Below are 14234 nucleotides of genomic sequence, written 5' to 3'. Positions count from 1 at the left end.
GAGCTCATTTTGAGCTGAGTGCTCTGGTTCCAAATTCGTGTCCCTAGTGGTGTGTCCACCACTGGATCTGCACCCTAGGGGTCCCACACGCACTGCCCCTTGGGTCAAGGCCCTGGGGCAGGCCACTCAGTCCTACCCCCCTCTCGGATCCACAGTCACAGCCAAGTGGTGGGGCTCCAAGCGCATCGACTACGCCCTGTACTGCCCTGACGTCCTCACGGCTTTCCCCACCGTGGCCCTGCCCCACCTCTTCCACGCCAGCTACTGGGAGTCCACGGATGTGGTGGCCTTCATCCTGAGACAGGTACGCCGCCTCTGCCTGGGAAGCATCCGGGGAGAAGACGCTTGCCTTGCCGGTCACATTGGACATGGAGCATGGCAAGTGGAGGGGGGAGTGACCTGGACAGACAACCGTTTTCGTAAGGAATATGGCTTCTGGTCAATGTCATGGCACTTTCTAGAAAATTAAATAGATGCCATGTAGGAGAATGTGCCCATGTTTCAACTTGGAGATTGGAGTCATCACACCGGTTCTCCTGTGGGTCTCAGTGTCCTCATCTGTCAAATAGGTGGAGCAGAGAGGCCAGTGACTGAGAGAGAGCCTGGGAGGTGGGGGCTGGATTGCATGCACCCTCCATGGCCAAGGAGGTGGAGACACAAGAGGTGCGGGTTCGATCCCTGGGTTGGGAAGGTCCCTTGGAGGAGGGCATGGCAATCCACTTTACTGTTCCCATGGACAGAGGAGTCTGGCAGGCTACAGTCTGCGGGGTTGCAGAGAGTCAGACATGACTGAAGTGACTGGGCACATAAAAGATTTAACTCAGGAAGAGCTAGATGGAAGAGATGCAAAGGACAGGGTGTGGGGAAAGGAGGTGGGCTTTCCATGCCCTCTCAGAGGGCACCACTGTCCCCTAGCTCCACGGCTTACCAACCTGGAAGCTCTCTGAACCCCGTCCTTTTGGGTTTTTATGGAGCCTTTGGTACATAGATTCGATTGATTAAATCATGGCCATGGGTCATTGAACTCCAACCTCCAGCCCTTCGCAGGAGGTGGTGGTGATGGTGGGGGTGGGACTGAAAGTCGCTGTAATTACAAGGTTGGTTCTCCTGGCAACCAGCCCCATCCTGAGACGTGGTGCAACTCACCTCATTAACCTAACAAAAGACACCTTTGTACCTCTCGTTTAGGAAATTCCAAGGATTTTAGGAGCTTTGTGCCTAAAGCTGGACAAAGACGAAACATTTACTTCTTACTAAAAATCGCAGTATCACAGATTGAGGGAGTCACTGTGGATAGAGAAGTACAGGGAGGAGTCCCAAGCCCCTCTGGGGAGAGAGGAGGGGCCAGTGAAAGAGAAAGAGGAGGACACCCCTTGAGGTCAGAGGTGGATCAGAGTGGATAGACTAGACGGTAGGGGCCTCTGAGTGGGGCAGGATGGAGGTCACGGGGCCTTGGCAAGAGTGGCTTCTGCGGAGCCACTGGGTCAGAAGCCTGCCTGGAGCTGGGGGAGGGGAGGAGGCAGTGAGGAAGGGGAGATAGTGCAGGCCAAGTCTTTTGTGGTCTGTTGCTGTCAAGGAGAACAGGGACAGGTGATGGTTGTTGAAGACGGAGCCTAGAAAGAGGCACTAGAACATATGTTTACTATTTATTTATTTGTTAGATTTTTGGAAAAAAACAACAACTATTTGGTTTCTTTTTTTTTGATCAGGCCGTGTGGCCTGAGGGATGTTAGTTCCCTGACTAGGGATCGAACTCACAGCCCCTACATTGGAAGCGCAGAGCCTTAACCACTGTACCACCAGCAAAGTCTCTATGGGATGCTAAGGAGACGGGATGCTAATTTAGATGCTAAGGAGAATAAGCCAGTAGTGGGGGGCTAACCAGTGATGCAGGGTTGACAGGGGAGCTTGCTCCATCATGTTCTTGAGCAGGTGGGCGGAGTTGGGACCAGGGCTCCAGCTGGCCTTTGATAACGGTCACCCACCATGATGGGGGCGGGGGGAAGGCAGTAAATGGGTACAGACCCAGGTGGTTCCTGGGTTGGGGCGTCAAGAGCAGGGGCTGCTCCCGGGCCAGAGCATTTGAGAGACAGTGGTCTGGCCCCAGCTGTCAGGACAGGTGGGCAGTAAGGCTGCCCTGAGGGTCCCAGGCTGGGAGGTGGGGAGGCCTGGAGAAGGGCCTGGCTGTAAGTGGGAGGACCTTGACACCAGGGGGAGAAGGGGGAGGGGTTCAGACGGCCTGACTGGTAGTCCTGCTGGGCTGTTGATCAGGTGATGCGCTATGAGAGCGTGAATGTCAAGGAGAGTGCTGGCCTGGACCCCGCGGCACTGAGCCCCGCCAACCCCCGCGAGAAGTGGCTTCGTAAGAGGACCCAGGTCAAGCTGCGGGTATGTGCTTGTCGGAGGCACCTACGGGTTGGGGCTGTGGCGTCAGGGAGGTGGGGCTGTCCCCAGGGGATGGGGCATCCACATGGCTGGGAAGGGCTTGGGTTATAGAGCTCCATGCTGATACATGCTCGGATTCATGCTTAGACAAGGCCCCCAGGGTTGCTGTAGAGGTGGGGGTGGAAGTGTGGAGCAGATGAGATGGGTGAGCTGGTTCCCCATGGCCTGCCTCCACAGGAGCACCGTGGGTGCAGGTCCAGGGCACTGGAGATGGAGATGAGATGCCGAATATGGACCTGTATGCCAGGTCTCTATAGATGTGCACATGAGTCAGAAAGAGTTCTCCCCACAACCATGGGGCTCACCGCCTGGGGTGGCATTTGCCAGGACGTAGAGGGAGGCCCAGATTAGGAAGAAGATGGAGAGAGGGATTGTCAGGGTAAGCTGTGCAGGGCATCCCTGAAGAAGTGTCACCTCTGCAAGGTATTGAAGTATGAGAAGGAGTTCAGTCCACATACATTTATTTACTCAGCAAACAATCGTCCATACCCACTTTGTCCCTGGCCTTCTGCCAGGCGGTGGGGCGCAGGAATATACAGACACAGCCACTGCTATGGTGGGCACTTCTAGTCTTGTGGGAACCTCAGACATGAACCCCAAGAATAGTCTTAAATGGTAGAGGGTGATCCATGAATCAACTCTTTTTTGTAAACATTTTTATTGAGCTATAACCACACTTTACACAATTCACCCACTTAAAGTATGCAATTCAGTGTCTTAGTATATTCACAACTGTGTGCAACTATCATCGCAGTTAATTTTAGAACAGCTCATCACCTCCAAAAGAAACCCCTTTACGCTTTAGCCACTATCCCCCTCCACAGCCCCTTACTCCCACCCCTAACCCTGAGCAACCAGTAATCTTTCTGTGTCTATCGATTTACTTATTCTGGACATTTCATGTAATGCAATCATACAATATGTGGTCCTTTATGTCTGGCTACTTTTACTGAGCATGCTTTCAAGGTTCATTCACGTTGTGGCTTGTGTCAGTACTTAATTTCATTTTATGGCATCTTTCCTTGTGTTTATTTCCATGAATGGAATCTTCTGTCATCAGAATTCTTGTTAGGGGGCCTGCATTCCTCACTTGACTAAGTGTCTCCAGGTCAGGGTCCATGACTGGTTCCTCTCTGCATACCCAGAGCCCAGCCCAGGGACCAGCGGGGATGAGGTGCCTGCAGATATTTGTTGAATTATTGAATTAAAATACTGTGGGAATTGAGAGGAGGTAGAGATTGTGTCTGGGGAGTCCCCGAGTGCTTCTTGGAGAGGACGAAGTTGAGTCAGGTCATAGTGGATGGACTGGAATGTGGAGACAGAGGACCAGGGATGCTGTGGAGAGTCAGGGAGTGGGGGGTTTGGGGAATCAATGTGAGCGAAGGCCCTGAGGCCTCTCTGCAGAGCCTGACCTGAAAGAACCAGCTGGGCTTCAAAGGGCAGCAGCATGAGGGGGCACTGAAAAGGTTTCCCAGCAAAGTTTTGATGCCAGGCTCAGGATTTGGAGCCAGGAGCTTAAAAGTTCTGTGCTTTGTAAAGACAATGAATCTGCCTTGGGGGCTGTGTTTTGAATAAGGGGCTCCTTTAAGATGCTACTAGCAGAGTCCACGTGAGAGGTACCTGGGGTGTGGGCAAAGACACCGATGTAGGCAGTTTTGTAAAAATTCAAAACTGGGTCTGGGGTCTTGGAGCCAGGCTGGGAGTGGTAGGTGGTCCAGGCTGGGAGCTACGGAATGAATTGAAACCAGACATGAAGAAGGAGGGGGGTGCTAGGATATAGTTACAAACAAATGATGCAATGTCCAGAATTGCTCCAGAATAATCTCGAGTGTGTCAGGGGTGGGGTGGGGGATCCTGCAGAGGAAGAAGGGAGCCAGAAGGGCTGTGACTGGTTTCCAGCCACACAAGGCTTCCTACACTGTTCTCTCTACTCTTGACATTTAAATCGCCCACTAAGCGAAGAAGGATGCTAAATGGCTACTGGATATGAGCCGTGATGTGGAAGCAAGAAGCGACGGTGACTCGTAGTTTCCAGTCTGGCCTTCTAGAAGGATGCCAGTCTCTGAGGACTGGCTGTTAGCTCCAGGCCATGGGGAGCGTTAAGAGCAGAGGATGCTCATTTGTGGGAGTCTAGCACTCCTTGGAGATGATGTGAAGTTTTAAGGGTCTGTTTTCTTCAGGGGTGCTGTGGGGACACGTCTTGGAAACTTTAATGGGGTTAATAAGGAAGAAAGGCAAGATTTCACAGGGGACCATCCCTCCAACCCATCCTGAGGACGATGTAAAGAAAGAGCAAGGTCAAGTCCCCTTGCAGAGGTGGAGCTGGTTTCTGTCCTTCCAGAATGTCACTGCCAACCACCGGGCCAACGACGTGATTGCTGCTGAAGATGGCCCCCAGGTCCTGGTGGGGAGGTTCATGTACGGGCCCCTTGACATGGTGGCCCTGACCGGCGAGAAGGTACAGAAGCTGGGCCCTCCTTTCCTGGGTACCAGACGGCACCTGGGCCGAGGGCTCTGGGGAGGGGCTGGCTGCTCGAGGTGGGAGATGCTCACCCGGGTCAGGGAGGGTGAGTGGGAGTGAGGGATGGACTGGGTGCTTCGGAGAAGCCGGTGTGGCTGCAATGGAGAGAGAAGGGGTGGTGGGAGCCAGGAACTAGCATCAGGCGGGGACCCCAAGCTCTGCGGTCTTGGTAGAGAGCTCCCAAGTCCAGCCCCCTCCCCGGCTTTCAGCGAGTCCCCTGGCCCCCTCGCCACCTGCAGGTGGACATCCTGGTGATGGCAGAGCCGTCCTCCGGCCGCTGGGTGCACCTGGACACAGAGATCACCAACAGCAGTGGGCGCATCACATACAGCGTGCCAAGGCCCCGGCGCCTGGGGGTCGGCGTCTACCCCGTCAAGATGGTCGTCAGGTCAGATCCAGGGGACATTCTCATAGTGGTTTCACCCAATTCCATGGCCCTTCCAGGTCTGTCCAGAAGATGGGGTCCTGGGGATGCTGTCTTGGGCCCCATCCCTGTCTGCTGGGAGAGAGGAAAATGGATGTGGTCACAGCTTTAGCATCAGGAGGTGCCACCCAGTTTCTCTCTCATCCTGGCCCCGATTGAGCTGTGACCCTGGCCAAGGGCTGATGTTGGCCTCAAGCTGACACCTGACCCTGAGTGCACAGCTAACTCCCAGGTGGGCACCTTTCAGGGGCGACCAGACCTGCGCGATGAGCTACCTCACAGTGCTGCCCCGGGGCATGGAGTGCGTGGTCTTCAGCATCGACGGCTCCTTTGCGGCCAGCGTGTCCATCATGGGAAGCGACCCCAAGGTCCGGCCGGGGGCAGTGGACGTTGTCCGGTGAGTGCTTCCTTCCTGAAGAGGACACATCCTCTGGGGAAGGAACCAGTGGCTGTGGGGGAGGTGGGCTGGGTTTTTCTAGTTTCCTCTAGGAATTCCACTAGTCTCTGGGCTGGGAGCCAGGAGTCCTAACTTCACCTGCAGGAGTAATTTACTGAGGGTTCTTGAGAAACTCCACCACCTTCCAGCCTTCTGTTCCTCCCTGCCTCCCTCTCTCCATTTATCCTAACACTGTCAGAGCATTCTGCGCAGTGAATCAGGACGGGTCTCTTGCATTCAGATCCCAATCAGGATAAAATTGTTATGTTCTGATTACCAATCACCATGGAGCAAATGGCTCCATTTTTAGTGAGTTATGATAGTAGTTTATTATTCTATGACATCGTTCCATGGATTGATTAGGTTCTGCTGGGAGGTTCTCAGAGGGGGGCCTCTCCAGAAATGGCAGTCAGCTTGTGGTCTAGGCTGGGGGTCATTCTAAGGGCTGGATGTTCAAGATGTTCAAGATGGGTGATGAACTCATGTATCTTGTGCCTTGGCTGGGGTCTGTCTTTTTCTCTCTCCATGTGGCTGCTCCAGGTGGCCAGCCTGGGTGGTCTCAGACTAGCCAGACTTGGTACCTGGTGATGGGCTTCCCTGCTGGTAACTGGCCTACTATGGTTCCCAGATACCCAGCTGGAAGCTACAAGCCTTCTTAGTACCCAGCCTTGGGATTCAGTGTCTTTTCTACTACACTTGTTCTATTAGTTCTAAGCTAATCCCAGGACCAGCCCAGTTTCAAAGAGGAAGGGAACACATAAAGGTGTGACTACTGGGACACATGGCTCACTGGGGGGGCCCATCTTTCGAGACTAGCTAACACACAGTGCCAATCAAGAGACTGGACTTTTTATAGCTGACTGGAGAAAGCAGAGCAGGCTTCCTGGGAGAGGTGGCATTTGAGTCAGCCCTTGAAGGACAGGTGCATATATATTTCAATCCATGCCACTGTACTAAGATGAGCACAAACAGAAAGGCGAAAGGAAGAAAATACAGGACTGAGTTTGACAGGCCAAGGAAGTGAGAAGGACAGGCAAGAACAGACAGTGTGTAGGGGTAAGTTCAGGGCCATTGGGTGTTGGAAGCCAGGTTAGGACAGGGTGGGAAGTGTGGCTGGAAACAACCTCCCAGGGCTGTTGTACTGCAGAGAGAGGTGTGAAAGGATTTTGCCAAGAGAAAAACAGAAGAGGTACCACTTGAGTTCCTCCCTCCCTATCTGCCTCCCTCTGATCTTCCGAGGCCGGTTCTGGGCCAGGCTCTGGCACTGATGCAGAAAGAGCTCCTAGTTGGAGGAAACTCACAGTCCCTTGGAAGAAAATAAGTCATGGGCACAAGAAACTGTCCTCCAGGACTCTGAATCATCCACATGCCAAAAGTGGACTGATCCCAGTCCTGGGAGTTCTTGGGGACCAGAACTGAGCTGAGGCTCAGAAGTGGAGTTAAAGTGAGAGGGTGGAGTGAAGATGCTGCTTGGTAGAATCAAAGGCTCGCTGATTGGCAAGGAGACCGAGGGAAAGGGAGAAACCCAAGTGGCTTGTCTCTGGCTCCAGAAACTTGAGTGATGACAGTGGCATCAGGGAGAAGGGGACCCAAGCAGAGAGGGCAGGGGTGGGGGGACCAGCTGGGCTGTGGGCATGCAGTTGGCGCCTGTGGCCATCTGGGGGAGATGGCTAGGACTCACGGGGCTCAACTCAGGGTGTGGATTTCGGGGTCCCCCTTGTTTTCCCCTACCATGCCCTGGAACAGCTCCTCCAGCTTTTGGGGGGTATGGGGGGAAGCAGGGGGTGTGGGCTGCTGGGCAGTGGGTGGCTTGCACGGGGCGGGGGCTGGAACCTGCAATATCCTCTCGCCAGGCACTGGCAGGACCTGGGCTACATGATCCTCTACATCACGGGGCGGCCGGACATGCAGAAACAGCGGGTGGTGTCATGGCTGTCCCAGCACAACTTCCCACAGGGCATGATCTTCTTTTCCGACGGGCTGGTGCATGACCCGCTGCGGCAGAAGGCCATCTTCTTGCGCAACTTGATGCAGGAGGTGAGTGTCCAGCGGGGGAGGGGCTTCGGCCGGGGAGGGGTGAATCCTCAGCCACCCTCCTCCCCAGCCCCTCCTCCTCCCTCAACCTTGGGGGAGCCCCTCCGTTACCCCACATCCTCTGATTGTTCAAGCGGATGCCCAGTTGGCAAAGCACATTCACGTGCATCTCATCAGTCCTTTTACTGCCCAGCGAGGTGTGTATCTCCTCCATCTCCACTGATGGATGAGAACGGTGGGGTTTAGGAGGGGGAGGCCACTGCAGGGAGTGGCCCCTGATGCAAGGTGGACCCGTGCCCTGGAGTCTGACTGTGTGCAGAAAAAGGGTCCCCCACCAGTGCTCCCGGGGGGACATCTAGGAATCCTTCGTGGCAGATGCACTGCCCCCACCCGCATCAGCTACCCTGTGTTTCAGTGTTTCATCAAAATCAGCGCAGCCTACGGCTCCACGAAGGACATCTCCGTCTACAGTGTGCTGGGCCTGCCACCCTCCCAGATCTTCATCGTGGGCCGGCCCACCAAGAAGTACCAAACCCAGTGCCAGGTGGGTGGAAGTGGGGGTGTGGGGCCAGTAAAAGCAGAGAGGGGGAGAAGGTGGTTTATTCCATTGTTTGTTCACTCAGCCACCTGTTCGTTCTTTCATTTGCTCATTCATTCATTCAACAAACACAGCTGGGTACCTGTGTGGGGTGTAGGTGGACTCAGATGTCACGTCATCCAGTCTAGATGGGGAGATGGAAAAACTAGCCGATGATAGTGCAGTGTGGCAGTAGCCATAATGAATGACGGGGGGCACAGAGAATTGTGGGCCCTAAAGAGGAGCAGCTAACCCCGACTCAGGGACAAAGTTGATTTTTGAAAGTTGGAAGGAGTTGTCCGTGAAGGGCCTGAGGTTGGAGGAGCCTTTATGACAGAGGCAGCAGCAAAATGAAGGGTCAGGAGGTGGCAGAGCAAGTGTAAATTCTGGGAACTAACTGCAAGTGACTCAGCTTGGCTAAGGGTGATGCGGGAGGGAGCAGGGCTTGGAGGGGTGCATTGCGGAGGGCCTGTGTGTCTGGCTCGTGATTTAGAGAGATCCTTCAGGCTGGGGTTGGAGGGGCATCAGAGGAAGGGGAGGGGGAGGGAAGCAGCGGTAGGGTGGCGGCAGGGCAGAGAAGGACAAGGGTTTGAGAGGCACTCCTAAAGCAGGATGGATTGGATTTGGTAACGAAGGGATCAGATTCTCAGCATGGGAGAAACGGAACGTCAAGGATGGCGCTTGGTTCTGACCTGGGAGATTAGGTGCATGTGTGCTAAGTTGATTCAGTTGTGTCCAGCTCTTTGTGACCCCATGGACTGCAGCCCGCCAGGCTCCTCTGTCCATGGGATTCTCCAGGCAAGAATACTGGAGTGGGTTGCCATGCCCTCCTCCAGGGGATCTTCCCAACCCAGGGATGGAACCCACGTCTCTTAACATCTCCTGCACTGGCAGGCAGGTTCTTTACCACGGGTGCCACCTGGGAAGCCCTGGGTAACCAGGCAGGTAGTACCATTACTGGGATTGAGAAGCAGGCGATTGATGGGAAGGTGATAATGATCTCTTTGCACATGTTGAGTGGAGGTGCTTGAGAGTGAGCATCAGGTAGTAGGGCAGAGACGGTGGGACCTCAGACTGGGGACCATTAGAGCAGGGCTTCTCAACTCTAACCTACACTCGGATGACCGGGGGAGCTTGTTAAAACACACATTCAGATTCCTAGGCCTGGGGTGGGGCCTGACTGCCTGTCAAGGGTCCAGGTCCTGCAGATGCTGCTGGTCCACGGCCCACACTTTGAGTAGCAAGGTTCTGCAGGCCCAGCAGAAGGGATTGGCCAGGAGGGCCACTGTGGGGGCCAGGAAAACATCGATGAAGTTTCCTGGGGTAGAAGCTGGAGGAGGGGAGAGACTTACCTTTGGGGGACCTTAGTGAAAGTGACAAGGATGACAGAGCTTCAGGAATCCAGGAAATCCCAGGTGTGACCCATGGGTCAGACTGAAGCACTCAGTTGTGCCAAGCCAGGCAGGGAGCCTCGAAGAGTAATGAGCAACCTGGGTCCGGGAGAAGCTGGGTGCTCCAGGGAAGGGGCGTTGTTGGGGCTGGTGGGGGCAGGGGCAGGAGACAGGACCAGGGCCCGCCCGCCCCCGCTGACCTGATACCTGTCCCCTCCGCAGTTCCTGAGCGAGGGCTACGCGGCGCACTTGGCGGCGCTGGAGGCCGGCCACCGCTCGCGCCCCAAAAAGAACAGCTCGCGCATGATCCTACGCAAGGGCAGCTTCGGCCTCCACGCGCAGCCCGAGTTCCTGCGGAAGCGCAACCACCTGCGCCGGACCATGTCGGTGCAGCAGCCCGACCCGCCCGCCAACCCCAAGCCCGAGCGGGCCCAGAGCCAGCCCGAGTCCGACAAGGACCACGAGCGGCCCCTGCCCGCGCTCAGCTGGGCGCGCGGGCCCCCCAAGTTCGAGTCGGTGCCCTGAGGGCCGGGCGGTGCAGCAGAGCAGGGGGTGGGGGGCCCACCAGGGCTGCCTGCGGGGACGGGAGGGGCTGCCTTGTCCCCGGCAGACACAGGCTGTTTCCTGCTTTTTCCCTCCCGTGTCTGTCCAGCAAAGTGTCCAACCAGCGAGGCGGGAGGGACCCTGCCTGGCCTTGGCGGGGAGGCTCCCTGGGCGGCAAAGGGGTGAGATCCAGAGGTCTCAATGCAGTCGCTGCTGCTCCCTTAGGCCTGCAACGCAAGCCCCAGTCAGGGTGGATGTCTGTGTAACTCCCCGGGGGCAGGCTTGCCCGGAGCCCGAGTGTTTGACAAAGTCGACCTTCTCTCTGAGCTCCGGCGGCTTCGGCAGTGATGGTTGGCAGGCCCTAAAGGGAGGCGCCCCGGATCAGGGACCAAAAGCCACTGGCAAGTGCAGCTTCTTGGTTGCCTGCTGGGGTGAGGGGAAGGGGGGCAAGTGGCATTTGTGCCCGCCCCCTGGCGACATCCCAGGTCACCATCCTGGGCCTGGCTCTCCTGTGGCCAAGTGGCCACTTTCTGGGAGTGAGAGGATGTCCGGTAGGTTCATCCTGTGTTTGAGTTGTCTGTCCACAGACGGTTGGGGGTGGGGTCTGGTGCTGACGGTCTGTCCTCCTGCAGCTGTCTATTGTCCCCCTTTTCTTGTCCTCCGTATCCTTGCCTTTCCCCTGGAGCCCTGGAGGACACTCCTGCCTCTTCCTGGAGTCCTGCCTGGTGCCGTCCGCCATGAGGCTGAGGCCCTGGGCTCTGGCCTAGCTGGGCTGGCCGGGAACCCTTGAGCCTGTTGCTTGCCCTCGCTGGGCCCTGCCTTCCTTCTGTAATTGGAGGGGTTTCCCCAGCTGAGATTGTGGGGCGTTTTTGACTCCTAGGCTGCCCTGCACTTCTGCCCTCTGCAGCATTTCAGGCCTAAGAGCCCTTCAGAGGGCCCAGTGATCTATACCCTCCCCGCAGACTGAGAGAGGGGCTCTGGGGGCCCGTTGCCCCACCACTTCCAAGGAAGCCCCTCTGCGGGGGTTGCTGGGAAGGGGGGTCCCTGCTCCGTGGAGAGGTTTGCTTTGCACTGATGCCCAAACCTGGTGTCCCAGGAACAGAGACATCTCCCAGCAGGCCCTGGCCTGGCTCCTCTTCCCCAGCTCGGCTCAGAGTGATTTCTCTCTTTGGCTCCTGGAAGGTAGACAGCTGAGGTCCCAGAGCTCCGGGGGTTCATGTAATTTTGGCTCAAACTGTTGTGTTCTCTGCCCTTTCCCCAGCCACTCAGCTTGGTTTAATGCCCATAACCTCCTCTTGGGTCGTCCCTTGAGGTTGGCAGGGCTTGGCTCTCCTGGGGTTCCCTCAAATTCTGCCCAGGCCTTCCTGCTGCTGAGCCCCTGGCCAGGGCATTGGTCTCCTGCACTTCTCCTGCTCCCTGGTCCAGACCCACGCCTGCCCGTGTGGGGTGCTTCCCGGGCCACCTCTGAGTCCCTCCGGGCTGTTGCTGAGGCTGGTCCAGCTCTTTCAGCCGGGCTCTGTGTTGGGGGCTGGGCTGCCCCAGGGCCCAGACGTCTGTATGCCCAGCAGGCACCTGTGTCGCTCACTGTTGCTTCTGCTGTCTACCTCTCGCAGCTCTCATGTGGCCAGGGTCCTCCCCGGTGGCAGCTGCTGGTGGGGGCAGCTGGCCCTGCTGTTGTGAATCACCTGGCACACTCGACGCCCCTCTGGGGCTGGAGGGATCCGGGCTCCCAGCCCTCACTCCTGCGCTATGAGAACTGTCTTCTCCAGCTCCACTTCCAGCGCTGCATCTGCACCCAAACTCAGAGCTGCTGGCAAGTCTGTCAGGGAAGGGTGATCACCCCCAGCTTCTTCTTTGGTTCTGCCTTCTGGTGGCTCACGACGGGCCCATCCCTCCTTTAACATTTCATCCTTCTTGGCTGTCCACTGGGCACCAGCTCCTATGGCATAGTCACCCCAAAGCCAGTCTCTCCCCTCCTTTCCAAAATAGACCCCGAATTAAACTCAGGCAGACATAGTCTGCTTCTCTGAAATCCATCTCCTTTTTGCAGAAGCCACTCTCAAGTGATGAAATAATTAGTGTGAGATACTTCTCCTCCAGTAAGAGTACCTCTACCCCTTTTTTTCTGAGAACCCCAGCCTGGGAGCAAGAGAGGCTGGGACCCTGAAGAATTTGGAATCTGGGGGAGCAGGGTTATGTGGTTGTGGGGGGTCAGAGCTGGGACGTGAGCCCCAGCAGGAGGGCCCACAGCCCTTCCCTTCCAGAGCTCCAGTTTGGGGCTCTGACGACTTGCACCTTGATGTGGAAGGTGTACAATGAGGTATTCTGAACACAGTGCTTTGGGAGCTGCAGTTGGTGTGTGTGAATGTGTGTACGTGGGGTTCTGTATAGTGATCAGATTCGTTTCAGTACTGCTTTCATGGCAACTCTGTGACCAATGTGCACTTTCTCTGCTAGTGGTTTGTTTGATTTTTGTCCATCTAGTTGAGTTGGAGAAAAACAAAGAACCAACTTGTGTTCTCTGGAGGGGCTGCCGCTGCCTCTCCCGGAGTAGTTCTGTGACCCCCAATCTGGCTGTTTTCTAGAGAATCCTTCCGGCTCCTGGTGTGCCTGCTCCCAGGGGCTGGAAAACAGATCTTCCCGCCTGACCAAAGCTCCTTGTTTCTTGTGTGGCATGTTTGTTCTTCCTAGTCCTGGGGGGCTATCCCGATAGATGGCCTGCCTGCTGCCTTTCCCTACCTTCGCCCTGTTGGGGGTTCAGGGTGCATCTGTAGCTAGGGCCTGCTCTTCCAGCCTCATGGCATTTTTCTAAAGATCTCAACTCCTCTCTTAGGCTCCGCAACAGATACATTGAAAAAAAAAAGTCAGACTCTTTCATGCATTTGTATAAATGGCCCTCCAATCTGGGTGCTGGGCCACAGAAAATAAACAGTTTTGAACCCCAGTATTCCAGACATTACTGGGGGTGGGCTCTAGGGGAGGGAAGGTTGGATCTCATGGTTTTTAAACTGTACTTTTACCACTCTGGAGCCCAGACCCACACCCTGGAAGTACCCTGCAGACAAAACATGGCACCAATGTTTCAATGGAAGCCGGACCCCGAGGCATGTGGAAATGGGTCCCGAGGTGGTGCCGGTTTTGTGGGGACACTCACCCACCCAGCCCAGGTGCAGCTCCGCCCGGGAGGGGTGCCTTGCCTGCGGAGCCTCAACTTGACCCCGCCTTAAATGACCAACCTTCCTGCAGAATCCCCGGGGGGTTGGGGTGCCAAGTGCTCTGGAAACCTATTCTCTTTTGGCTCAACCAAAAGAAACGTCCCCTCCCCTTCCTCTGACCCCGGGCATGGGGCAACTTTCTTAAAAATCCTAAGTAGGGTTCAGTCTAAGCAGCGAGGCATGGCCTGGGTCCTTGACTCCTGGCTGAGAAGCCAACAGGGTGATTGAAAAAAAAAACTCAAGAGTTTGTCCCCCACCCTCATCACACAAGGAGAGGCAGGTGACATCAAGGAGCGGTGGGACAGTAGGGCGGCGGGCTGGTGGGGACTCCTACCCTCGGACCCCGCTGTCCTTGTGTGTGTTTACTCGGCGATGGCAGCCCATCTGATCTTGTCTGTCTGACTGTTCCTAAGTGTGTAACTCGCAGTATTATTTGTGGTGGATGGTTCTGTGGTGAAAAAGGTTTATTCTATTTCTCATGGCTGCCTTGTACAAAAATCCGTTAGAAAAGAAAATGTAAAATACGAGATTTCTAACAAGACAAAAACAGCACTATGAAGTTAAAAAGATTTTTACAACTGGTCTTGATTTTGATGTGAGCTGGTTTTTAACTCTCAAATGTTGTCACTTAAATAAAAACCTTATTTG

General features: G+C 55.6%; 1 protein-coding gene across 3 annotated transcripts in view; it reads left to right on the top strand.

Moving 5' to 3' along the window:
* PITPNM3 (PITPNM family member 3) overlaps window positions 1-12318 on the top strand; it is a 98085-nt gene extending 85767 nt beyond the window's left edge. For all 3 annotated transcript variants that reach the window (XM_043477320.1, XM_043477318.1, XM_043477319.1), the window contains 8 exons: window positions 156-304; window positions 2272-2388; window positions 4787-4903; window positions 5206-5354; window positions 5638-5787; window positions 7680-7863; window positions 8276-8404; window positions 10051-12318. In XM_043477320.1, the coding sequence (XP_043333255.1) occupies window positions 156-304; window positions 2272-2388; window positions 4787-4903; window positions 5206-5354; window positions 5638-5787; window positions 7680-7863; window positions 8276-8404; window positions 10051-10353 (1298 nt within the window). In that variant the 3' untranslated portion in view covers window positions 10354-12318. The remainder of the gene's footprint in view (window positions 1-155; window positions 305-2271; window positions 2389-4786; window positions 4904-5205; window positions 5355-5637; window positions 5788-7679; window positions 7864-8275; window positions 8405-10050) is intronic.
* The last annotated feature ends 1916 nt before the right edge of the window (window positions 12319-14234 follow it).

This window comes from Cervus canadensis, chromosome 1 (genome assembly GCF_019320065.1).
Source record: "Cervus canadensis isolate Bull #8, Minnesota chromosome 1, ASM1932006v1, whole genome shotgun sequence".
Lineage (NCBI taxonomy): Eukaryota > Metazoa > Chordata > Mammalia > Artiodactyla > Cervidae > Cervus > Cervus canadensis.
Note: the sequence above shows the minus strand (reverse complement) of the source record. Positions and strands in the feature narration are given on the sequence as shown.